Source organism: Chanodichthys erythropterus, chromosome 13 (assembly GCF_024489055.1).
Source record: "Chanodichthys erythropterus isolate Z2021 chromosome 13, ASM2448905v1, whole genome shotgun sequence".
Taxonomy (NCBI): Eukaryota; Metazoa; Chordata; class Actinopteri; order Cypriniformes; family Xenocyprididae; genus Chanodichthys; species Chanodichthys erythropterus.
Window position 1 is genome coordinate 53316273 of NC_090233.1, and position 27374 is coordinate 53343646.

General features: G+C 36.1%; 1 protein-coding gene across 10 annotated transcripts in view; it reads left to right on the forward strand.

The window, feature by feature from the left end:
* The first annotated feature begins 76 nt into the window (after window positions 1-76).
* The window catches only part of cita (citron rho-interacting serine/threonine kinase a), an 87388-nt gene continuing 60090 nt past the window's right edge, over window positions 77-27374 (forward strand). For 9 of the 10 annotated variants that reach the window (XM_067407621.1, XM_067407622.1, XM_067407626.1 and 6 more), the window contains exons 1-9: window positions 77-195; window positions 1453-1553; window positions 1634-1775; window positions 1872-2047; window positions 3990-4091; window positions 20234-20376; window positions 21480-21573; window positions 21720-21920; window positions 22004-22157. In XM_067407621.1, coding sequence (XP_067263722.1) covers window positions 1455-1553; window positions 1634-1775; window positions 1872-2047; window positions 3990-4091; window positions 20234-20376; window positions 21480-21573; window positions 21720-21920; window positions 22004-22157 — 1111 coding nt within the window. In that variant the 5' untranslated portion in view covers window positions 77-195; window positions 1453-1454. Of the gene's footprint in view, window positions 196-1452; window positions 1554-1633; window positions 1776-1871; window positions 2048-3989; window positions 4092-8358; window positions 8477-20233; window positions 20377-21479; window positions 21574-21719; window positions 21921-22003; window positions 22158-27374 lie in introns of those variants that run through there. The other variant, XM_067407630.1, reaches the window with a different exon arrangement.

The window sequence follows — 27374 nt, forward strand, 5'->3', positions numbered from 1 at the left end:
GGAATGATGATTGTGGGCGGAGCTTAAGCGAACGTCGTGACGCATTTCAGGTGCGTCGACCAATGAGCTGTCGCGCTGAACGCGCAAAATTTGAAATTCATCAGGAAACGGTTTCGGTTTTCAGTCAGTCAGAGATGTTCATCTAAATGAGATTAATCTCTTTTATTACTTCAGATATTCTCACATGAACATCTGGTGAGCATATTTCTAGATTTCTTTCTAAATGGTTCTCAATGTGTGTGTTAAACACGATCGATATGAACTCGACGGTAAATGTGTCAAACTGAAATATGTCGATTAATAATATCAATTAATCTCATTTTGAATGATTTCAGAATGTCATTTTGTCTTCGTAATGTCATTTTACTTTCGCAAAATATTAAAAATGTGTGTATAATGACGTGTAGTTTGCTGTCATGGTCAAGCGTTTATATTCTGTTTACAATCTGCTTCTAGTTGTTTATCCATTATTGTTGATGAACACCGTTACAAATGGATTTATATTTTGCAATTAGTGTAGGTTATCTGATTAATATTCACTATAAATATTCCTGTCGTGTGACGTTAATTCTTAAAAAGACAAATATTACATTTTGCGTCTAAGTTAAAGGGTTAGTTCACCCAAAAATGAAAATTCTGTCATTAATTACTCTCCCTCATGTCGTTCCACACCCGTAAGACCTTCGATAATCTTCGGAAGACAAATTAAGATATTTTTGATGAAATCCGATGGCTCAGTGAGGCCTGAGCAATGACATTTCCTCTCTCAAGATCCATTAATGTACTAAAAACATATTTAAATCAGTTCATGTGAGTACAGTGGTTCAATATTAATATTATAAAGCGATGAGAATATTTTTGGTGCGCCAAAAAATCAAAATAACGACTTATTTAGTGATGGACGATTTCAAAACACTGCTTCAGGAAGCTTCGGAGCGTTATGAATCAGTGTGTCGAATCAGCGGTTTGGAGCGCCAAAGTCATGTGATTTCAGCAGTTTGGCGGTTTGACACGTGATCCGAATTATGATTCGACACACTGATTCATAACGCTCCGAAGCTTCCGAAGATTTAAATATGTTTTTAGTACATTAATGGATCTTGAGAGAGGAAATGTCATTGCTCAGGCCTCAATGAGCCATCGGGTTTCATCAAAAATATCTTAATTTGTGTTCTGAAGATGAACGAAGGTCTTACGGGTGTGGAACGACATGAGGGAGAGTAATTAATGACAGAATTTTCATTTTTGGGTGAACTAACCCTTTAATAAAACTACAATGCACTAATTGCACTAATACAGTTTGCACGTGTCTCAAATCCTAGTGAGCTCCCTACTTGGACAGCATTTCCTGGCATCATAACTGCTGTCTAAGTAGGAAGCACACTAGGATTGGAACACAGCCATTATGTGTGACATCAGGCACTGAATGTCTTGATCATGTTTGTCCTGCAGTGATGTTGAAGTTTAAGTATGGAGGTCACAGCAGTGTTAAAGATCTGGCGGCGGGCGACTCCATCACAAGCCGCTGCGCTCGACTCAATCAGCTGCTGCAGGTGAGCGATTTCCTCTCGAGTTTACTGAGACTTTTACAACACTAAACAAAAACTTAGTGTGGATGTTTGTGTGTTTTCAGGGGAAGTGCAGTGTGTCGGGCTCTGCAGGAGCGAACGGAGTGACCAGAGAAGGACTGATCGATGCTTTGCTGCTGCTCTATCAAGAGTGCGCCACCCCGGAGCTCATGAAGATCAAACATGTGGCCAGCTTTGTCAATAAATGCAAGTGCCTGTCGCGTTGTCAATATGAAATCAATCAAATAGCCATTTAGTTCTTGTTTTGGTGGTGTTGTGATGGTGGTGGTTTGTGTGTTTCAGATTCTGAAGTGGTGGCTGAAGTTCAGGAACTGCTCCCTGGTAAGAGGGATTTTGAGGTGAGGGGGATCGTGGGAAGGGGACACTTCTCTGAGGTGCAGGTGGTGAAGGAGAGAGCGACGGGAGACGTGTACGCCATGAAGATCATGGAGAAAACCAGCCTGCGTTCTCAGGACCAGGTGAGTCACGTGAAGCGTTGTGTCCTGTGGTGAAAACTTTTCGTTTCTGCAACGATGCAGAAAACGTAGATGGAATCACTGAATCCAGTCATAACTCAAATTTGTCAAATTTTTGATGAATAAATAAAAATCAAATTGATTGATTTCATTTAAAAGTCTATTTAAATATGAATCCTGCATGTTCTGCATGTCTCTGTGAATTAATGGTTTCATTTCCCACACACACACTGAAGCACATGTTTTTCAGCCTCTGCCGTCTTACTATATGAGGACATAAACACATGAACTTCATCTCCAGAGTCGCTCTGAGAGTCACTTCATGAGCATTTTACCATTTAATTTGAGAAAAACTATCGCCATCATATCATAAACACACAGAAACTCAAAGGTCTTCACGTCAAAATAAAAGTTCTGTTTAACTTGAAGAAATTGACAGAAAAATATATTACAGTAGAATTTAGCTACATCTCAATGGAATAATAATACCCACACTAATAATAACAATAATAAATTATTATTTAAGCTTTTTTTTTTTTTTTAAGGAATAATCAATTTTTCTTCCATGTTTTTTTTAACAGTAAAGCTCTGTTGTGTAGCACTTTGGGGAAAAAAAAGTTTAATTTCATATGATCAAAAGATACATTAAATTAATGTTTTATGCCTTCATTTGATTGCCAGAAAAATTAAAATACACAACGAAAAATTTCTAGGAAAAAAAAAAAAACATTTCATGGAAATTAATTTTAAAAAACTGTTTTTTTTTTTTTTTTATGAATTCAATTAATTAGACATGTTTCTTGACTATTAAAAATTAATTAAACAATTAAAATGGAATGTAGATAACTTATCACAGAAAACACAGAATTTGGTCAAAATAAAATGGAATTTGAAGAAGAAAAAAAAACATTTCATAGGGCCCTAAAAAATTAAATTTTTGTTGAACTTTTAAATTGTTGTTAAATTGTATAAGTTTCATGATTTCAATTAATTCGACATGCTTTTTGATTACTAACATTTTATTTAACCATTAAAATGGAGTCCAAGAAAATTTTAAATGGAAAAAATAAATGGATTTCATAGGGCGCTAGTGTTGCATGTTATTCTGGAAGAGTTAGTTTAGTTTCTTCTGTCACTACTTCTACTCGGCCAATAGTGAATCATCATTGGTGCAAAATCCTGCTCATCACAGCTCCGTATTAAACATTAAAGTTGGCATGAAATTAAAATTCACCTTTTTTTTCTTAATGCATATTATTGTGAATGATTCATCTGTGCATTTTTTTTAACCTTAATTTTAAAGAAAAATGTCATAACTGGGTCTTGAGACTCTCTGTGAGAGCCACGCCCACTTTTCAACATCCAGTCAACGGTGAAGCATAGAATCAAGTCCTGCCCTACTCTTTATTTTTGATAATCTGCCTAACTCGGATGAACGTCACTATACAGAAGAGAACATCTGTCGCTATTTTTGTTTCATTGCGTCTTTAAATATGTTCGGAGTTGCTGAGTTTTATTTCAAGTGTTAGGAGAGACAGTTTACTTGGAAACTTTCACCTGTTTGGGAAAGTCGGGATCTAGTTTACTTGCTTCTGAGCACTAAACAAAAACTTCATCTTACACAAACAGAACTGGATATCAGAACTGAAACACAACTTTGGTTTGTGGACGACTGATCGGTTCACCCTGATCAGGAATTAGTGTACGGCCACATTTACTGTTGTTCACCAGCAAAATCCAGTCATTTCAATTGAAATCCATGCAATTGGGAATTTCACATCAGGGCGAAAGATTTACTCAAGAAAGTTTCACTTTTCTTTTAGTGCTTGTCGTGTTTGACTGCAACATGATTCGATGAATGGACTGCGTAACACACTGAGTTAACTGGTATCTGTTTGCATGTGTCGAAGGATCCCATGAAACTAAATTCTTCTGTCTTGTGAAGGTGGCGTTCTTTGAGGAGGAGAGAACCATCCTGGCCTTGAACTCCAGTCCCTGGATCCCTCAGCTTCAACACGCTTTCCAGGACCAGGACCACGTCTATCTGGTGAGTGTTCACTTTAACCTGGAGTCACTTTAGGCTGCTGGAGTAATGATTTCACATGTCAGTCTGGTATCATGTGATCTGACTCAACTAAAGGCCCATTCACAACAAGAACGATAACTATGAAAATAACTATATTAGCATCCACTCCACACCAACACACAATACTGTTCTGTTTATTATAAGCACAATGTGTTTATGGTAATTGGCAGAACATTTCCAAAACACCAATCACAACACACTGCTCCAGCCGACCAATCAGAGCACATTGTGCTTTTTAGAAGGAGGGGCTTCATAGAGACAGGAACTGAACAGAGTGTTACTGACAGAATAGGAAGAGAGGAGCTGCAACAATGTCAAAAATAACATTCAAGCATGAAAACCTGTTCTAGTAGAGCCTAAATACATAAAAATGTCATAATATAGTGGATTCTGATTGGCTGTCATTGTTTTTTATCATCATCAGCTGGGAAAAATATCACTCTGAGAGTGATACAACAATATCGTTTCTGTGTCTTTGTGGTGTGAACTTCCCTATTCTCAAAGAGTTTGATTATTAAAACTTTATGATTATAGTTATTACAGTTATTGCGCTTTATGTGAAACGCACTTAATAGTGTACGTTTGTCCTTTAAAAGGCAGTGTGAGAAGTTAACATGTCAGGCTGTTTAAATACTGTTTAACAAGTGCAGTTTTCTTGTGTTGATGAATGTTCTTTTTGAAACAAAGTTTAAATGGCACATGTCTCATTGTGATTGTAAACGAATACATGTGTCTAAGCTCTTAACTGGTCATGTGGTACTCTGCACATCAAACTAGGATGAGATAAGTGTTTTAACATTCAAAAATGACATGCTTCACCTTTAAGAGCATAGAAAAGCATGATGTGGCTCCATTATTTCACTAAAACTCCTTTTCACCAGCGGTGGGGCATGAATACGCACTTTGTCTGTCTTTCTAATGGATGTTTGTGATCATAGCAGGTGACGATACAGTGTTCCTGTCTTCTGTGTTTTTCATCTGTAGAAGCTTCAGATTGACCTGAAGATGAGGACATGATGTTTACTTTACAGTTTAGATTCAGAGTTTTAGATTTATAGTTTTAGTATTTTTCCTGTAGAGAGAGACGTGCATCATATTTTCCTGCCAGTGCAACTAAATTTTGTTAGAGGTCACACTGGTGCCACCACGGCATTGCCCCTTTTCTTCAAATTGTGACTGAATTACATAGAAAGTAAAGAGCACTTCTTTTATAATCATTGAAGCTGTCGGTCAGTTCAGTGTGACACTATAGAAGAACAATGGTAGAATTAATAAGAGTAGATTGTTTAAAGGAGACCAGTAACGCCTCTTTCACAAGATGTAATATCAGTCTCTGGTGTCTCCAGAATGTGTGTGTGAAGTTTCAGCTCGAAATCCCCCACAGATCATTTATTATAGCTTGTCAAATTTGCTCCTATTTGGGTGTGAGCAAAAACACGTCATTTTTGTGTGTGTCCCTTTAAATGCAAATGAGCTGCTGCTCCCGGCCCCCTTTCCAGAAGAGGGCGGAGCTTTAACAGCTCAAAAACAACAAAATAGGACAATCTCACGCAGCCAAAATGACGAAAGTTTTCAGCCGTACATTGTTCAAACCGGAGTCGACACTGATGGAGAGACTCAGGAAGAAGTTACAACTTTTAGAATTCTCACTTTATATCTTGCAATTCTGACTTTATATCACTCAATTCTGACTTTATATCTCGCAATTCTGACTATATCACGCAATTATGACTTTATCTTGCAATTCTGACTTTATATCACTCAATTCTGACTTTATATCTCGCAATTCTGACTTTATATCTCGCAATTCTGACTTTATCTTGCAATTCTGACTATATCACGCAATTATGACTATATCACGCAATTCTGACTTTATCTTGCAATTCTGACTTTATATCATGCAATTCTGACTTTATATCGCGCAATTCTGACTTTATATCGCGCAATTCTGACTTTATATCTCGCAATTCTGACTTTATATCGCTCAATTCTGACTTTATATCGCGCAATTCTGGCTTTATATCGCGCAATTCTGGCTTTATATCGCGCAATTCTGGCTTTATATCGCGCAATTCTGACTTTATATCGCGCAATTCTGGCTTTATATCGCTCAATTCTGACTTTATATCGCGCAATTCTGACTTTATATCGCGCAATTCTGACTTTATATCGCGCAATTCTGACTTTATATCGCGCAATTCTGACTTTATATCACTCAATTCTGACTTTATATCACTCAATTCTGACTATAACTCGCAATTCTGACTTTATATCTCGCAATTCTGACTTTATATCACTCAATTCTGACTTTATATCACTCAATTCTGACTATAACTCGCAATTCTGACTTTATATCTCGCAATTCTGACTTTATCTTGCAATTCTGACTATATCACGCAATTATGACTATATCACGCAATTCTGACTATCTTGCAATTCTGACTTTATATCATGCAATTCTGACTTTATATCGCGCAATTCTGACTTTATATCGCGCAATTCTGACTTTATATCGCGCAATTCTGACTTTATATCTCGCAATTCTGACTTTATATCGCTCAATTCTGACTTTATATCGCTCAATTCTGACTTTATATCGCGCAATTCTGACTTTATATCGCGCAATTCTGACTTTATAACTCGCAATTCTGACTTTATATCACGCAATTCTGAATTTATATCACTCAATTCTGACTTTATAACTCGCAATTCTGACTTTATATCACTCAATTCTGACTATAACTCGCAATTCTGACTTTATATCTCGCAATTCTGACTTTATATCGCGCAATTCTGACTTTATATCTCGCAATTCTGACTTTATATCGCTCAATTCTGACTTTATATCGCTCAATTCTGACTTTATATCGCGCAATTCTGACTTTATATCGCGCAATTCTGACTTTATAACTCGCAATTCTGACTTTATATCACGCAATTCTGAATTTATATCACTCAATTCTGACTTTATAACTCGCAATTCTGACTTTATATCACTCAATTCTGACTATAACTCGCAATTCTGACTTTATATCTCGCAATTCTGACTTTATCTTGCAATTCTGACTATATCACGCAATTATGACTATATCACGCAATTCTGACTTTATCTTGCAATTCTGACTTTATATCATACAATTCTGACTTTATATCGCGCAATTCTGACTATCTCGCAATTCTGGCTTTATATCGCTCAATTCTGACTTTATATCGCGCAATTCTGGCTTTATATCGCGCAATTCTGACTTTATAACTCGTAATTCTGACTTTATATCACTCAATTCTGACTTTATATCTCGCAATTCTGACTTTATATCGCGCAATTCTGACTTTATATCGCGCAATTCTGACTTTATATTGCGCAATTCTGACTTTATAACTCGCAATTCTGACTTTATAACTCGTAATTCTGACTTTATATCACTCAATTCTGACTTTATATCGCGCAATTCTGACTTTATATCTCGCAATTCTGACTTTATAATTCGCAATTCTGACTTTATAACTCGTAATTCTGACTTTATATCTCGCAATTCTGACTTTATAACTCGTAATTCTGACTTTATATCACTCAATTCTGGCTTTATATCTCGCAATTCTGACTTTATATCTCACAATTCTGACTATATCACTCAATTCTGACTTTATATCGCGCAATTCTGACTTTATATCGCGCTATTCTGACTTTATATCACGCAATTCTGACTTTATAACTCGTAATTCTGACTTTATCACTCAATTCTGACTTTATAACTTTTTACAGTATTACAGTGCATTTGCATTTACGGTTTACAGCAGAAACAACAGTAGGAGAATGGGTGCTGAAATAAATACATGTTCCTCATGTCTGCAACTTAACAGGCCACAGATTTACACAGAGAGCTTTTAGCGCTATATTGCGTTGCATCCTTTGGTTGTTGCTTAACATTGCCAAATCACCAACTCTTTGAAAATCAGTCTGCAAAATGCTGTAAGTGTGAACGGCCGTTTAGACGTTGATAGAGAAAGACATGAAAGATGTAAAGACACTAATGCTCTCAAAATCATTAATTTAAAGCTCTTGTGTGGAAAGACAGACTCACATCTCCTCTGAAGAGAACATTGTGTTCTCATCTCAGTGAATTATTGCTCTCTTCAGACGGACCATTCATTTACGTGTCTTGTGATTCTGCTGAAGACCAGCAGAGCGAACCCTCAGCATCCAATCCCACAATCCTTTACTGTGTAAAGACACTTGCATTCACAATTAGCCAAAGAGCCTTTGATGTGACCAACGGTGCATATCTGACCAAAATATATCCATAATGAAGAGGAGATCAGCATTTTCTTGGTGACCCTTCAGGAGTGTAAGAATCCAGCTTTTGTTGTTTAGAAAAAATATTCTGGTTTTAGCCCTTCAGCTATCAAATGTTGTCTCAATGTTTTGGCATGTAGCTAAGATTAATAAACACCTGACAAAACCATTAAAGTAGTCTGCGAATCATATTATAAATTAAACACTTAGTGATATTACACATTGCATTATAACTAAGAGTTTACTTAATTTTGAGGGAAAGTTCTTCCAAAAATAATCATCCTGTCATCATCAGGTGACTTGACTTTATATCACGCAATTCTGACTTTAAATCTCACAATTCTGACTTTATATCACGCAATTCTGACTTTAAATCTCACAATTCTGACTTTATATCACGCAATTCTGACTTTAAATCTCACAATTCTGACTTTATATCTCGCAATTCTGACTTTATAACTCGCAATTCTGACTTTATAACTCGCAATTCTGACTTTATAACTCGCAATTCTGACTTTATATCACGCAATTCTGACTTTATATCTCGCAATTCTGACTTTATATCTCGCAATTCTGACTTTATATCACGCAATTCTGACTTTATATCTCGCAATTCTGACTTTATCTCGCAATTCTGACTTTATATCACGCAATTCTGACTTAATATCTCGCAATTCTGAGAAAAAAGTCAGAATTGTGAGAAGTCCGTTACCTTTTTTATTTTATTTCATGGCAGAAAACAAGCTTCCATCCTACAGAGTTTTGATCATAAAACTAAGCATTTAATATCAACTTAAGACATATTATTGGCAGGTATTGATATTTATATGCATTTTATGCAAGTAGTATGTTATACTGCTATAAAGATCTGTTATTTACATTACAAGCATCAGAATTTCATCTTACTTTTCGTTTAAATATCAGCATCTGCACCAAATTCCAGTGCCTTATGGTCAGGGAATCCCTAAAAATCACGCTTATCCCAACATTGCATGTTTGGCATCAGTGTTACAGGAAGGGTGTGTTATATATGTGTGTGTTTTTGTAGTGTACAATATTGCATTGGTGCACAGAAAGTGATTAGTTACCGCCCCACGCAATATCTTTGGGGATTGCTGGAGGTTTTCCAGCTTCTCATGAGGGCAAATGTAGAAAGTGACTAAAGAGACAAATTTTCTATTTCTGCCACCTTCGTTCCAAACGCCTCCGGCAGAAGAGGGGGGGAAAAAACGAGTAATCTGTCTTTACCCGAGCGATGTGCTGAAAAGACCCTCGCTAGCTTGTTGCTAGGATACGTGGGCTAGAATTCCGCGCTTGCCGCTCGTGTCCCGCCGGCTTTGCTTTCCATTCATGCTCTCTTGTGTGTGTTTGTGTGGGCGTGTGTATGTGCACGTGTGTATATGTGGTGTGTGTTTGCCCCAGAGCGCCTCTCTCGGACAGGGGTGTGAGGAGCCCGTTTGGGCTTCAGTAACGGTCTGGAGGGTCGCTTCTAGCTTCTGTCTGATGAAGAATGTAATCGAGGGACTCGTGATGATGATGCTGAGTGTGTTTGCAGTGTTGTTTGATGGAAGAGCTTGTGTTGAACAAGCCATTTGATGTTTATATGATATCAGTGTGATCAGCAGTATGTTAGATTATGCTATACATGTTAAAGAAAGGGTGATATCTGTCTGTCTTTCCATTTATTTGTCTGTTGTTCTATCTGTCTATCTATCTGTCTGTCTATCATTGTACTGCTGTGCAAAACAACAAAATTTGTTTGTATCCCACATTCTCAAAAATACACGTAAAACAACAACATTAAAAATGAAAAAAGGCAACAAATTATAGACAAACTCAACAAATATAAAAATGTCAATATAGATTAAAAGTATATATTAAAAAATCTGTTTAAAGTTTGTAGTGAAATTACAAATATAATTTATATACATCTATATAGAGAAACCAGTCAGGAAGTGTTCAATAGTTGTATAGCTCTAGCAAAAAAGCAATTTTTCAGTCTTTTGGTGCGAGAGTAAATCTGTACCCGAAGGGAAGAGATCAAAGAGGTAGTGTCCAGGGTGAGAGGAATCTCTAATTATTTTGGAAGTTCTGACATCTAGACAAATAAATGTCTTCAACTGATGGTAACTGTGTGCCAGTGATATTGTGCCATTTTTGTGCCTCGTTGCAGAGTCCTCTGTTCCTCTCTTGTACAATTACCATACCAAGTGTGATGCAATATGTTAGTACACTCTCCACTGCACACTGGTGAAAGTTAACAAGAAGTTTCTGAGGCAATCTTGGTTTCTTTAATCTTCTCAAAAAATAGACATTGTTGTGCTTTTCCAATGACCGTGGAGGTGTGTGTGTGTGTGTGTGTGTGTGTGTGTGTGTGTGTGTGTGTGTGTGTGTGTGTGTGGACCAAGAAGAGTCCTCTGTAATGTTCAACCCCAAGAATTTAAAACAGGAAACTCTTCCCTTACCCCTACCACCTCATGAACACAGGACTCAGATCAATCTGTCCTGTCTGTCCCATCTATTTTTCTGTTGTTCTGTCTGTTATTCCATCTATTTGTCTGTTGTTCTGTCCGTCTGTCATTCTGTCATTGTCTGTCTGTCTGTCATTCTGTCTGTCTGTCTGTTCTGTTATTCCATCTATTTGTCTGTTGTTCCGTCTGTCGTTCCATCTATCTATCTGTCTATCGGTCTGTCTGTCATTCCATCTATTTGTCTGTCATTCTGTCTGTCTGTCTGTCTATCTGTCTGTTCTGTTATTCCAACTATTTGTCTGTTGTTCTGTCTGTCTGTCATTGTCTGTCTGTCTGTCATTCCATCTATTTGTCTGTTGTTCTGTCTGTCGTTCTGTCTGTCCGTCTGTCGTTCCATCTATCTATCTATTTGTCTGTCTGTCGTTCCATCTATTTGTCTGTCTGTCCGTCTGTCGTTCCATCTATTTGTCTGTCGTTCTGTCTGTCTGTCTATCTCTGTCTGTTCTGTTATTCCATCTATTTGTCTGTTGTTCTGTCTGTCTGTCATTGTCTGTCTGTCTGTCATTCCATCTATTTGTCTGTTGTTCTGTCTGTCTGTCATTGTCTGTCTGTCTGTCGTTCCATCTATTTGTCTGTCTGTCATTCCATCTATTTGTCTGTTCTTCTGTCTGTCATTCTGTCTGTCCGTCTGTCGTTCCATCTATCTGTCTGTCTGTCGTTCCATCTATTTGTCTGTCTGTCCGTCTGTCGTTCCATCTATTTGTCTGTTGTTCTGTCTGTCTGTCATTGTCTGTCTGTCTGTCTGTCGTTCCATCTATTTGTCTGTCTGTCATTCCATCTATTTGTCTGTCTGTCTGTCTGTCGTTCCATCTATTTGTCTGTCTGTCATTCCATCTATTTGTCTGTCTGTCTGTCGTTCCATCTATTTGTCTGTCTGTCTGTCTGTCGTTCCATCTATTTGTCTGTCTGTCATTCCATCTATTTGTCTGTCGTTCTGTCTGTCTGTCTGTCGTTCCATCTATCTGTCTGTCTGTCGTTCCATCTATTTGTCTGTCTGTCCGTCTGTCGTTCCATCTATTTGTCTGTCATTCTGTCTGTCTGCCTGTCTGTCTATCTGTCTGTTCTGTTATTCCAACTATTTGTCTGTTGTTCTGTCTGTCTGTCATTGTCTGTCTGTCTGTCATTCCATCTATTTGTCTGTTGTTCTGTCTGTTGTTCTGTCTGTCGTTCTGTCTGTCCGTCTGTCGTTCCATCTATCTATCTATTTGTCTGTCTGTCGTTCCATCTATTTGTCTGTCTGTCCATCTGTCGTTCCATCTATTTGTCTGTTATTCTGTCTGTCGTTCTGTCTGTCCGTCTGTCGTTCCATCTATCTATTTGTCTGTCTGTCGTTCCATTTATTTGTCTGTCTGTACGTCTGTCGTTCCATCTATTTGTCTGTCTGTACGTCTGTCGTTCCATCTATTTGTCTGTTGTTCTGTCTGTCTGTCATTGTCTGTCTGTCTGTCGTTCCATCTATTTGTCTGTCTGTCATTCCATCTATTTGTCTGTCGTTCTGTCTGTCTGTCTGTCGTTCCATCTATTTGTCTGTCTGTCCATCTGTCGTTCCATCTATTTGTCTGTTATTCTGTCTGTCGTTCTGTCTGTCCGTCTGTCGTTCCATCTATCTATTTGTCTGTCTGTCGTTCCATTTATTTGTCTGTCTGTCCGTCTGTCGTTCCATCTATTTGTCTGTTGTTCTGTCTGTCTGTCATTGTCTGTCTGTCTGTCGTTCCATCTATTTGTCTGTCGTTCTGTCTGTCTGTCTATCTCTGTCTGTTCTGTCGTTCCATCTATTTGTCTGTCTGTCCGTCTGTCGTTCCATCTATTTGTCTGTTGTTCTGTCTGTCGTTCTGTCTGTCCGTCTGTCGTTCCATCTATCTATCTATCTATTTGTCTGTCTGTCGTTCCATCTATTTGTCTGTCTGTCTGTCTGTCGTTCCATCTATTTGTCTGTCTGTCGTTCTGTCTGTCTGTTCTGTTATTCCATCTATTTGTCTGTTGTTCCGTCTGTCGTTCCATCTATCTCTGTCTATCGGTCTGTCTGTCATTCCATCTATTTGTCTGTCATTCTGTCTGTCTGTCTGTCTATCTGTCTGTTCTGTTATTCCAACTATTTGTCTGTTGTTCTGTCTGTCTGTCATTGTCTGTCTGTCTGTCATTCCATCTATTTGTCTGTTGTTCTGTCTGTCGTTCTGTCTGTCCGTCTGTCGTTCCATCTATCTATCTATTTGTCTGTCTGTCGTTCCATCTATTTGTCTGTCTGTCCGTCTGTCGTTCCATCTATTTGTCTGTCGTTCTGTCTGTCTGTCTATCTCTGTCTGTTCTGTTATTCCATCTATTTGTCTGTTGTTCTGTCTGTCTGTCATTGTCTGTCTGTCTGTCATTCCATCTATTTGTCTGTTGTTCTGTCTGTCTGTCATTGTCTGTCTGTCTGTCGTTCCATCTATTTGTCTGTCTGTCATTCCATCTATTTGTCTGTTCTTCTGTCTGTCATTCTGTCTGTCCGTCTGTCGTTCCATCTATCTGTCTGTCTGTCGTTCCATCTATTTGTCTGTCTGTCCGTCTGTCGTTCCATCTATTTGTCTGTTGTTCTGTCTGTCTGTCATTGTCTGTCTGTCTGTCTGTCGTTCCATCTATTTGTCTGTCTGTCATTCCATCTATTTGTCTGTCTGTCTGTCTGTCGTTCCATCTATTTGTCTGTCTGTCATTCCATCTATTTGTCTGTCTGTCTGTCTGTCGTTCCATCTATTTGTCTGTCTGTCTGTCTGTCGTTCCATCTATTTGTCTGTCTGTCATTCCATCTATTTGTCTGTCGTTCTGTCTGTCTGTCTGTCGTTCCATCTATCTGTCTGTCTGTCGTTCCATCTATTTGTCTGTCTGTCCGTCTGTCGTTCCATCTATTTGTCTGTCATTCTGTCTGTCTGCCTGTCTGTCTATCTGTCTGTTCTGTTATTCCAACTATTTGTCTGTTGTTCTGTCTGTCTGTCATTGTCTGTCTGTCTGTCATTCCATCTATTTGTCTGTTGTTCTGTCTGTTGTTCTGTCTGTCGTTCTGTCTGTCCGTCTGTCGTTCCATCTATCTATCTATTTGTCTGTCTGTCTTTCCATCTATTTGTCTGTCTGTCCATCTGTCGTTCCATCTATTTGTCTGTTATTCTGTCTGTCGTTCTGTCTGTCCGTCTGTCGTTCCATCTATCTATTTGTCTGTCTGTCGTTCCATTTATTTGTCTGTCTGTACGTCTGTCGTTCCATCTATTTGTCTGTCTGTACGTCTGTCGTTCCATCTATTTGTCTGTTGTTCTGTCTGTCTGTCATTGTCTGTCTGTCTGTCGTTCCATCTATTTGTCTGTCTGTCATTCCATCTATTTGTCTGTCGTTCTGTCTGTCTGTCTGTCGTTCCATCTATTTGTCTGTCTGTCCATCTGTCGTTCCATCTATTTGTCTGTTATTCTGTCTGTCGTTCTGTCTGTCCGTCTGTCGTTCCATCTATCTATTTGTCTGTCTGTCGTTCCATTTATTTGTCTGTCTGTCCGTCTGTCGTTCCATCTATTTGTCTGTTGTTCTGTCTGTCTGTCATTGTCTGTCTGTCTGTCGTTCCATCTATTTGTCTGTTGTTCTGTCTGTCTGTCATTGTCTGTCTGTCTGTCGTTCCATCTATTTGTCTGTCGTTCTGTCTGTCTATCTCTGTCTGTTCTGTCGTTCCATCTATTTGTCTGTCTGTCCGTCTGTCGTTCCATCTATTTGTCTGTTGTTCTGTCTGTCGTTCTGTCTGTCCGTCTGTCGTTCCATCTATCTATCTATCTATTTGTCTGTCTGTCGTTCCATCTATTTGTCTGTCTGTCTGTCTGTCGTTCCATCTATTTGTCTGTCTGTCGTTCTGTCTGTCTGTTCTGTTATTCCATCTATTTGTCTGTTGTTCCGTCTGTCGTTCCATCTATCTCTGTCTATCGGTCTGTCTGTCATTCCATCTATTTGTCTGTCATTCTGTCTGTCTGTCTGTCTATCTGTCTGTTCTGTTATTCCAACTATTTGTCTGTTGTTCTGTCTGTCTGTCATTGTCTGTCTGTCTGTCATTCCATCTATTTGTCTGTTGTTCTGTCTGTCGTTCTGTCTGTCCGTCTGTCGTTCCATCTATCTATCTATTTGTCTGTCTGTCGTTCCATCTATTTGTCTGTCTGTCCGTCTGTCGTTCCATCTATTTGTCTGTCGTTCTGTCTGTCTGTCTATCTCTGTCTGTTCTGTTATTCCATCTATTTGTCTGTTGTTCTGTCTGTCTGTCATTGTCTGTCTGTCTGTCATTCCATCTATTTGTCTGTTGTTCTGTCTGTCTGTCATTGTCTGTCTGTCTGTCGTTCCATCTATTTGTCTGTCTGTCATTCCATCTATTTGTCTGTTCTTCTGTCTGTCATTCTGTCTGTCCGTCTGTCGTTCCATCTATCTGTCTGTCTGTCGTTCCATCTATTTGTCTGTCTGTCCGTCTGTCGTTCCATCTATTTGTCTGTTGTTCTGTCTGTCTGTCATTGTCTGTCTGTCTGTCTGTCGTTCCATCTATTTGTCTGTCTGTCATTCCATCTATTTGTCTGTCTGTCTGTCTGTCGTTCCATCTATTTGTCTGTCTGTCATTCCATCTATTTGTCTGTCTGTCTGTCTGTCGTTCCATCTATTTGTCTGTCTGTCGTTCCATCTATTTGTCTGTCTGTCATTCCATCTATTTGTCTGTCGTTCTGTCTGTCTGTCTGTCGTTCCATCTATCTGTCTGTCTGTCGTTCCATCTATTTGTCTGTCTGTCCGTCTGTCGTTCCATCTATTTGTCTGTTGTTCTGTCTGTCGTTCTGTCTGTCCGTCTGTCGTTCCATCTATCTATCTATCTATTTGTCTGTCTGTCGTTCCATCTATTTGTCTGTCTGTCTGTCTGTCGTTCCATCTATTTGTCTGTCTGTCGTTCTGTCTGTCTGTTCTGTTATTCCATCTATTTGTCTGTTGTTCCGTCTGTCGTTCCATCTATCTCTGTCTATCGGTCTGTCTGTCATTCCATCTATTTGTCTGTCATTCTGTCTGTCTGTCTGTCTATCTGTCTGTTCTGTTATTCCAACTATTTGTCTGTTGTTCTGTCTGTCTGTCATTGTCTGTCTGTCTGTCATTCCATCTATTTGTCTGTCATTCTGTCTGTCTGTCTGTCTGTCCGTCTGTCGTTCCATCTATCTATCTATCTATTTGTCTGTCTGTCGTTCCATCTATTTGTCTGTCTGTCTGTCTGTCGTTCCATCTATTTGTCTGTCTGTCGTTCCATCTATTTGTCTGTCATTCTGTCTATCTGTCTGTTCTGTTATTCCAACTATTTGTCTGTTGTTCTGTCTGTCTGTCATTGTCTGTCTGTCTGTCATTCCATCTATTTGTCTGTTGTTCTGTCTGTCGTTCTGTCTGTCCGTCTGTCGTTCCATCTATCTATCTATCTATTTGTCTGTCTGTCGTTCCATCTATTTGTCTGTCTGTCTGTCTGTCGTTCCATCTATTTGTCTGTCTGTCGTTCCATCTATTTGTCTGTCATTCTGTCTGTCTGTCTGTTCTGTTATTCCATCTATTTGTCTGTTGTTCCGTCTGTCGTTCCATCTATCTCTGTCTATCGGTCTGTCTGTCATTCCATCTATTTGTCTGTCATTCTGTCTGTCTGTCTGTCTATCTGTCTGTTCTGTTATTCCAACTATTTGTCTGTTGTTCTGTCTGTCTGTCATTGTCTGTCTGTCTGTCATTCCATCTATTTGTCTGTCTGTCATTCCATCTATTTGTCTGTTGTTCTGTCTGTCTGTCTGTCGTTCCATCTATCTGTCTCTGTCGTTGCATCTATTTGTCTGTCTGTCCGTCTGTCGTTCCATCTATTTGTCTGTCGTTCTGTCTGTCTGTCTATCTCTGTCTGTTCAGTTATTCCATCTATTTGTCTGTTATTCTGTCTGTCGTTCTGTCTGTCCGTCTGTCGTTCCATCTATCTATTTGTCTGTCTGTCGTTCCATTTATTTGTCTGTCTGTCCGTCTGTTTGTCTATCTCTGTCTGTTCTGTTATTCCATCTATTTGTCTGTCTGTCGTTCCATCTATTTGTCTGTCTGTCCGTCTGTCGTTCCATCTATTTGTCTGTCGTTCTGTCTGTCCGTCTATCGTTCCATCTATCTATCTATCTATCTATCTATCTATCTATCTATCTATCTATCTATCTATCTATCTATCTATCTATCTATCTATCTATCTATCTATCTATCTATCTATCTATCTATCTATCTATTTATTTGTCTGTCATTCTGTCTGTCCGTCTGGTTCTGTCGTTCCGTCTGTCGTTCCATCTATTTGTCTGTCTGTCCGTCTGTCGTTCCATCTATTTGTCTGTCTGTCGTTCCATCTATTTGTCTGTCTGTCCGTCTGTCCGTCTGTCGTTCCATCTATTTGTCTGTCTGTCGTTCCATCTATTTGTCTGTCTGTCCGTCTGTCCGTCTGGTTCTGTCGTTCCGTCTGTCGCTCCGTCTATTTGTCTGTCGTTCAATCTCTATGTTCCATCTGTCTGTCATTCTGTCTGTCCATCTGTCATCTGTCTATCTATTTGTCTGTTGGTCTGTCTGACAGACAGATATGAAATATGACATTTAAAAAAATATATTAGGGCTGGGAGAAAAAAATCAGTTCACTCAACTTTTTTTTATTTTTTTATTCCAGAATCAATATTAATTCAAATTAAATTGCATTATTTTAGTCCTTGCTTATTGACAAGGTGGACAGAAGTTTCACACTTTTGCTCCAACACAGGGCGAAATGAGTCATCGTTATCCATGTGTGTCATGTGACATAATATCCCTTTAATTCCTTTAATATCACTGATCAGCAGTATATTAGATTGTTATACATGTTAAAGAAAGGGTGATATCTATCTGTTTTTCAGTCCGTTTGTGTAAAGAGATTCTCTCTGTCCGTCTATCTGTCTCTGTCGAATGTGTCTTTTCTATCATTACCGACAGTTTTGCCCCTAATAAAGTTTTATTCAGTGCTTATTTACCCAGGAGTGTCGGTGAAGAGCTTGAGATGAAACACGAGACAATTATCATTATGCATCACTTCCAATCAAGCTGTAATTTTGCCAAATTACACTGTCTGTTTATATAATTATCAGGTGTGTGTATTGGATGCATAAATTCTAGATGTGTAATTAGTCTTAGCGAGACAAAGGAATCAGCCATTTTATTACAAAGATTCTTCGAATGTCTTTTCCACCAGAAAACGTTATCAAACATATTTTGAAATGTGGTGGAATTGATGTAATAAATGATAAAAATGACAGAATTGCTCTGTGATAAATGTAAACACCTCTCACATGCTTCACGTGGCCGAGTCTTGTGTAATCTCTCTGGGACATAATTTTAATGATCACTTTCATGTTCTATTCCAGTAAAATCACTCCGGCTATTTTGCATTCTCTTATAAAAGTGAGTTTTTGATGTATTAGTCAAACGAGACTCTCGCCGATGCTCAATTAGAGATGCAGCGCTGCTGTAAATCACTAAATAATCACAATAAATTATTAACCGTTTACATTTGCATATATTCGTTCTTGTGCTGGAGTCTGTGGTGTAACTTCTCTCTGTTTAAATGCTGGTTTGGTATGTGGATGTTTAGGTTCTTTATAGAGTAATTAATTTCAGCCTGTGGTGTGGTTTCAGGCTGATGATCATTGCAGCGACTGCGTCTATAAATAGCCATGCAGCCATTCATTACCTGCAGCAGCGACTGCCATTCACATGTCTCTTTCTGTTCAGGCAGATCTGTGTTTTTCTAAGCTATTTTTTTTTGGTTTTTCTTGGGTTTACACCGCTCTCTCTCAAGATGCAGTTTAGGCTAACTAGCTAATTGTCTAATTAGAGTGATAATGGTGTAATCACAAGCTTTTATTTAGAACATGAATGTGTGATTGAGACGAGTGGCTGCTAATTAAACCCATGTGATTCGATCAAACGTCTGTGTCGATCGGACAGAGATGGTTTGTTTTTGGTTGATGTGCAATAATAGATTCACTTACAGGTGATTATTATGTAATATCACGTTGTGAGATCTGTCATACAGCGGACGCACAGAGTTTCATATTTATTTTAAACGCTTCATGTAAATATATAGAGCTGTTTTTCTCTTCTGATACACTTTGATGCATTAGATAAAATGTAAAAGGAAGTGTAATTTTATAAAGAAAGATTATATACTTCACAAACAAAACATTTGACTAAAGTTTGTACAGTTTCTAAACCCTAGTTGATTAAATGTAATTGAACAAAAATGATGGAGAAATTATCCTGTGGCATTTGTTTTAGGGCTGCACAAATTTGGGGGAAAAGATCTAATTAAATTTTTTTTTTTTAAACTATAAAATAATTATAATAATTAGTAGTAATAACTAATTATATTTTAAAGCTCTATAATAATAATTTTAATAATAATATTTAAAAGGACAACTTTTTTAAAGCTCTATATACTTAATAATATTTGATTTAAAAAAAAACTCAGTATAATAGTAGTAATATTAGTAATGATAATATTTAAAATCATGACTTTTTGAAGCTCTGTATAATAATAATAATGTTAAAAATGTGATTTAAAAAAAACTCAGTAGAATAGTAATATTTAAGATATGAATTATTTTAAATATCTAAATAATAATAGTAATATTTAAAATGCTTTAAATATTTAAAGCTCTTTTTAATTAATAATAATAATAATAATAATAATAGTAATAATATTTAAAATGTGATTTGTTTTAAATAAAAAAAACTCAATATAATTGTAGTAATAATAATAATAATAATATTTAAAATGTGAATATTTTTTAAATAATAATAATAAAAATAATAATTATTAATATTTAAATGTATTTTCTTAAAAAGCTCTGTAATAATAATAATAATAATAAAAATAAGTTCTATAATAATAATTAAAGTATCCAGAAAAAATCATAATAGAAAGGGTTTTGAAAACACTGATTTAAGAATACAGTGCCATGCTTTATATATTTATATAATTAAATCGCAGCCTTTGTGATTAGATAATGACACTTATTGCAATTTTGGTTTTATTTAGATTAATCATGCAGCCCTTGTTTGATATTTTATCTAATGCAATGATATTCACACATCTTTAAGTGTGCCTTTAAGGCCTTTTGTGAGCTTTAAATGAAATAAACATACTGTAAGTTTTCTGTTTTTACTCTTGCGACTCAAAATCATTTGTTGCGTCGAATGGGTCTTCATCAGTGTTTGTGTGTTTTGACCAGGTGATGGAGTATCTGCCCGGCGGTGATCTCATGGCTTTGATGAACAGATATGAAGATCAGTTAGACGAGTCGATGGCTCAGTTTTACCTGGCGGAGCTGGTTCAGGCCATTCACACGGTCCATCAGATGGGTTACGTTCACAGGTACAACAAACACACAGATGTGGCTTTTGTTAAAGAGCCAGCAGACTTTAGCTGACGTCACAGACATGAACACGATTTGTTACCTGCTATTGAGAGCATTTGATTGGACAGTTAAAGATGATGTCACCATTTTGTGTTTTTTAGCTTTCCTTTTCCTGGAAAACAACAAAATATAAATCTGTATATCTGAATATAATTTATCTATAATTTTTATGTTTTTGTTCGTTTATTTTGGAAAAGAAAGACTGAAATCTCTATATCATTTATGTATAATTGTGAAAAAAAAAATATATGTTTATGTATAATTTTATTTAATATTTATTTATTTTACACATATATTTATATATTATTTGTTTGTTTATAAACCTACACATTGTATATATATTTATGCTAGTTTATTCATAATTTATGTATTATTTTTAAATATATATATTTATTAATTTATTTATATACATATACTCATTGTACATATTTAAGCTAGTTTATTAATAACTTGTTAAAATCTTTATACAAAATCTTATTTATACACTGTATATTTTTTTAAAAGCTCTTTATAATAATAGTAGTAAAAATCGTAATATTTAAAATGTAAATTATTTTAAAGCTCTATAAAAATAATAGTATTAAACAAAAGAAGAAATAATAAATCATAATAAAGTTATTTATTTATTTATTTGTTTATATCGATATACACATTGTGCATATTTATGCTAGTTTAATAATAATATATGCATAATTCTGTCTCTTAATACACACACATTTATTTATATATTTATTTATTTATATACATACCCACATTGTATGCATTTATGCTGGTTAATGAATAATTTATGTATAATTCTTTAAAAATAAATGTAATCTGACTGACATATTTTTTTAAAAGCTCTATATAAAATAATCGTATTAAACAAAAAGAAGAAATAATAAATCATAATAAAAATTAACACATTTATGCTGGTTTATTAATTTGTTAATCTTATTTATACACACACACATTTATATTATTATATTTATATATATTAAAAGCTCTATTTATTACTAATAATAATAAATAATCATAATTTTTCCTCATTCATTTATTCTCGTTCTCTTTCTTTTGTCAGAGATATTAAACCAGAGAACGTTCTGATCGACCGCACGGGTCACATTAAGCTGGCCGACTTCGGATCGGCAGCCAGACTGACGGCTAACAGAACGGTAACGAGCGTGATGACGTCACTGATGTCACGTTATTCAGAGGCAATCCCTTTGATGTGCACACTAAAGCTGACGCAGGTTTAAATATGTTGTCAGTGCACCGTGTTTCAGAGTTTGTTCAGAGATGAATGTCGTTATTTGAGCAGGTGACGTGCTCCAAACTCCCGGTGGGAGACTTCCTGGCCCCTGAGATCCTGTCCGCACTCAACGGAGGGACGACTTGCAGCTACGGCCCCGAGAGCGACTGGTGGTCCCTGGGCGTCATCGCTTATGAAATGATCTACATGAAATCGCCCTTCGCTGACGGCACGTCCACAAAAACCATCAACAACATCATAAACTTTCAGGTGAATTTGCAACTCCCAAGTTAACATCTGTTCTGATCTATAATGTTAATTGTCTTTTAAAGCACGTTTTCTTTTGCTCACAGCGTTTTCTGAAGTTCCCAGAGGAACCTAAAGCCAGCGCTCAGTTTGTCGACGTGCTCCAGAGTTTGTTATGTGGATCGCGGGAGCGTCTGGGATACGAAGGCCTGCGGTCGCATCCGTTCTTTTCCTCCGTTGACTGGACTAACCTGAGACACGGTGAGTAAAGCACAGTGCTGTCAGAGGTCTCGTCACTGTGTCTGCAATGTAATTTTTCCATGTGCCTGTTAATTACGGGTTATTAATCATTAGACTGACTTGCTGCTATTTCTGTAGGCTTTAAAGTGATTACTTCTCTCGTGTAATTGCTGGATTTGTTATAGCGTCTCGGTGCACAGATTGCTCTGCAGGTTTAAGTGAAACATCTGAATTAATTCATTAATCCTGTGGCGTAAAGCTCAGAGTTTCTTCTGAATCTGCTTTAAGGCTTTAGGGCTGTTAGCTCCGGGTGTGCAGCACACGCATTATCTTAAATCACAGTATTAGTACTCTTATATCACTGTAAACAAATTGCAGTATTGAATATTTTTGCATATACATTTCTTATCAGTGTTGAATATATTTGTGTGGAAACTGTGGTGCATTTTATATTTCAGGATTCTTTGATGAATAGAAAGTTCAGCATTTATTTGAAACAGAATCTTTTGTAACATTATAAATGTCTTTAATGTCACTTTTGATCAATTTAATGCGTCCTTGATGAATAAAAGTATTATTATTTTTTTCTTCCTCCAAACTTTCCACAAATGTTTCCACAAAAATATGACTGTTTTCAACATTGATAATAATCATTAATGTTTCTTGAGCATTAAATCATCATATTAGAATGATTTCTGAAGGATCATGTGACACTGAAGACTGGAGTAATGATGCTGAAAATTCAGCTTTGATCACAGGAATAAATTATATTTTACAATAAATTCACATAGAAAACTGTTATTTTAAATTAAAATAATATTTCACATTTTTACTGTATTTTTGATCAAATAAATGCAGCTTTGGTGAGCAGAAGAGACTTTTAAAAACATAAAAAAAAAATGTAATTATTCCAAACTTTTGACCTGTAGTGTATATATAGCACTGGAATATCAGTTGTTCATATGATAGCATTCACTGCCAATACACTCTGATGACACATCATGTATATTTAATAATGCATTAACTTCCTCACACACACACACACACACACTCTGGGGGCAGCGGGTGGTTTTCTGTGGAATTAGTCAGATTATAGAGTGTGCAGATGTTCTCACAGAGAGAAGCTCTCAGATCAGTCACACGGCCAAACCGTAATGAGATAACACCTCACACACACACACAAAGAAACGCACCAATTTCTTGCTCATCCTGCTGAGTTTCCTACAGGATTTTGTTCCTGCAGGATTCAACCCTTGAACTCTTGTCGTTTGAATAACTTGACAGAAATCAGTTTGATGTAAAGGGCGTGTGTAATGAGGAATCAAGGCTCTTTCCCGACTAGAGAAGGACGATGATATAGCTAAAAAAATTACATCCCAGGTTTTTTTTTTTTTTGCCCGGCATGAAAAATACAATGCAAAATCAGCACTAGTTAAAAAAAATAACACGACAGTAGTGATAATCCGCGGACACTGCAGATAATCGGCGGATCGGGCGGGCCAAGTAATAAAAAAATAACATTACAAATAATTGTGGGTGTGTCAGGGTTGGATGACAGAGAAATCATTAGTGTTGATTTTAATAAAGACACAAACTCACACCACAAAGTTGTGGTTGTTGCAACAACAAAGCAAGTTGTTTGAAGAACAAAGAAACGCATTACACAGAACAAGTGGCACGTCTGTTAGTGTGCATTTAGACTTCAAGACTGTTCTGATGTACAGTATCAGATCTGTTGCCATGGTTATCACTGCCCAGTATCGGATTTTTGGATTCAATCCCGCTTCTGAATATGCTTGTCAATCCAGAAACTGATCCACCTATCAGCTGTCATAGTCGTGAGATGAAAAAGAGGAGTGAGAAATTGGCTGGCTGTCTTGATATGCGAAACTTTTAACAAGCTGTTGTAAAGTAGTTTTAAGAAAATGTTACAGCATCTAAAACAGTTTTTCTTACACAAAAATGATAAAAAATTGGGGGGGGGAAGTAAGTTACAGCATCTAAAACAGTGTATCTTGTATAAAAATTATTAAAAATGTTAAAAATGTAAGTTACAGCATATAAAACATATTTCCCTGATACAAAATGATTAAAAATGGTTATATATATATATATATATATATATATGGAACCACTAAGATTTTTTGTTTCGTCTGCTCACCAAGGCTACATTTATTTAATTAAAAATACAGTAAAAAACAGTAATATTGTGAAATATTATTACAATTTAAAATAACTGTTTTCTATTTGAATATATTTCACAAAGTAATTTATTTCTGTGATCAAAGCTGAATTTTCAGCATCATTACTCCAGTCTTCAGTGTCACATGATCCTTCAGAAATCATTCTAATATGATGATTTGCTGCTCAAGAAACATTTATGATTATTATCATTGTTGAAAACAGTTGTGTACTCTTTTTTTCAGGATTCCTTGATGAATAGAAAGTTCAAAAGAACAGCATTTATCTGAAATACAAAGCTTCTGTAGCATTATACACTACCGTTCAAAAGTTTGGGGTCAGTAAGAATTTGTATTTTTATTTTTTTGAAAAGAAATTAAAGAAATGAATACTTTTATTCAGCAAGGATGCATTAAATCAATCAAAAGTTGCAGTAAAGACATTTATAATGTTACAAAAGATTAGATTTCAGATAAACACTGTTCTTTTGAACTTTCTATTCATCAAAAAATCCTGAAAAAAAATATTGTACACATTAAATGTTTCTTGAGCAGCAAATCATCATATCAGAATGATTTCTGAAGGATCATGTGACACTGAAGACTGGAGTAACGATGCTGAAAATTCAGCTTTGATCACAGGAATAAATTACTTTGTCAAATATATTCAAATAGAAAACAGTTATTTTAAATTGTAATAATATTTCACAATATTACTGTTTTTACTGTATTTTTAATTAAATAAATGTAGCCTTGGTGAGCAGACGAAACTTCTTTTAAAAACATTAAAAATCTTAGTGGTTCCAAACTTTTGGACTGTACTGTGTGTATGTATATATATATATATAACAAACAAAAATATAAGTTACAGCATCTAAAACATACTTTATCTTATACAAATAAAATTACAAATAATTATAAAACTTAAGTTACAGCATCTAAGACATATTTCCCTGATAAAAATTATTAAAAATGGTAAATAAAAAGTAAGTTACAGCATCTAAGACATAATTTATCTTATACAATTTTTTTTTATATATATATGGTAATCATACTTTACCTTTTACATAAATGTAAACATTTGAACCTAAAATATTGATTTTGACAACAAAACAATAGCCATTATGAACTGCCTGTACATTGTAACTGCTCTAGATATTAGGGCTGGGAATCTGGGCACCTCACGATTCGACTCGATTACGCTTCAGAGGGCTGCGGTTATCCATAATGAATTACTTGCAATATCTTTTATTAATAAAACAAATGGAAGTGATTTGGCAAGTCAACTGGAAGGTCACATGTAACAGCATTGCAAAGAACCAACAGGAAAAGAAATGTGTGCCTGTAACCGCATACTTACTTACAGTGAATTAATACAGACTTCAGAATATTCAGAATCACTATAAAATAATAGACTTCTAACAACATCCTCCTGTTATGTGCAATAAGCAATATAACAATATTAATGATATAGCAATAACAGAACTTTCATATGTGGCTCGTCCAGGGTAGCGTTTCCCAAAAGCATCGTAAGCCTAAGCTGATCGTAGAACAATTGGTCTCTACGATCAGGCTTACGATGAAACCAGGTGCTTTTTCCCTTCAACTTCACAGCAGCCAACGTGCTTCCGTACGCTAGCTCTTAATGCATTTCTCGCTCCGCCATCATGGGTCTCTTATGGTGCGTATCCACTGGCCAGAGCGAGCGTTTTCAGGTCGTTCCTATGGAAGTTGAGTTGTTTACAGACTGCACTTTCACGCGTCAGAGTTCAGCCTTTTAACATTACGTTATCAATTAACATTTAGAAAATCGAATTTGTGAATCGAATCAGACTAGGGTTGCAAAATTCCGGGAATTTCAAAGCTGGAAACGTTCCATGGAAATTAATGGGAATATATGGGAATTAATGGGAATAAACAGGGAATGTGCTAAATTGCAGGTTAGCCTATAACAGGGTACTTAAATGTAGTTGAAAATAAAAAAACATCTTGCAGCATAATTTTGGTTATATTTAATGCAATTAAATCACATTCACACAGTCACATGACTTACTGCAGGGCTATTGAGGACACACCCCCTGTGCACCCCCCAGTCCATAACATGCACATTTGATCAAAAATACAGAAAAAAACAGTAGTATTGTGAAACATAACTAAATTTAAAATAAATGTTTTCTATTTTGATGTACATAAAAATATAATTTATTTCTGTGATCAAAGCTGAATATTCAGCATCATTCAGAAATCATTCTAACATGCTGATTTGATGCTCAGTTATCAATGTTGGAAACAGTTGTGCTGCTTAATATTATTTTATATTTTTTTCAGGATTCACTGATGATAAAAGTGTAAAGAGCAGCATTTATTTAAAATAGAAATCTAAATTGTAACAATATACACTGCTGTTCAATTTTGGGGTCTTAATTTTTTTCTTTCTTTTTTTTTTTTTAAGAAATTAATACTTTTTTATTCAGCAAGGATGTGTTAAATTGATAAAAAAAAGGTGATATTGTTAGAAAAAAAATTATATTTTGAATAAATTCTGTTCTTTTAAACTTTTCATTAATCAGTGAATCCCTAAAATAGTGTCACAGGATCCAAAAAATATATTCAGCAGCACGACTGTTTCCAACATTATAATAACTGAGTGTCACATGATCCTTCAGAAATTATTCTAATAATACGCTGATTTGATACTGAAATAAATAACACATAACAATTACTGCAATAAAAATATATTTATTTTACATATTTACTACAATAGAATTAATTTAATGCAAAAAATAAATAACTGTTATTTCATGATATTATGACCAAACAAAATGTTTAAATTTGTGTTCATATGATACATTTTATATAAATATTATAAATTTCCCATAAGTTTCCAAATTGGAATATTTCCAAAATTCCCCAGGTTAAGTTCCTGTGGAAAGTTTTACCGTAAACTTTCCGCCCCTTTGCAACCCTAAATCAGACGCATCTAAGAATCGAATTTTTCTCCACCCCTACTAGATATTCTTATTGATCATGGATAAAACTCATACTGTGTGGCTGCTTC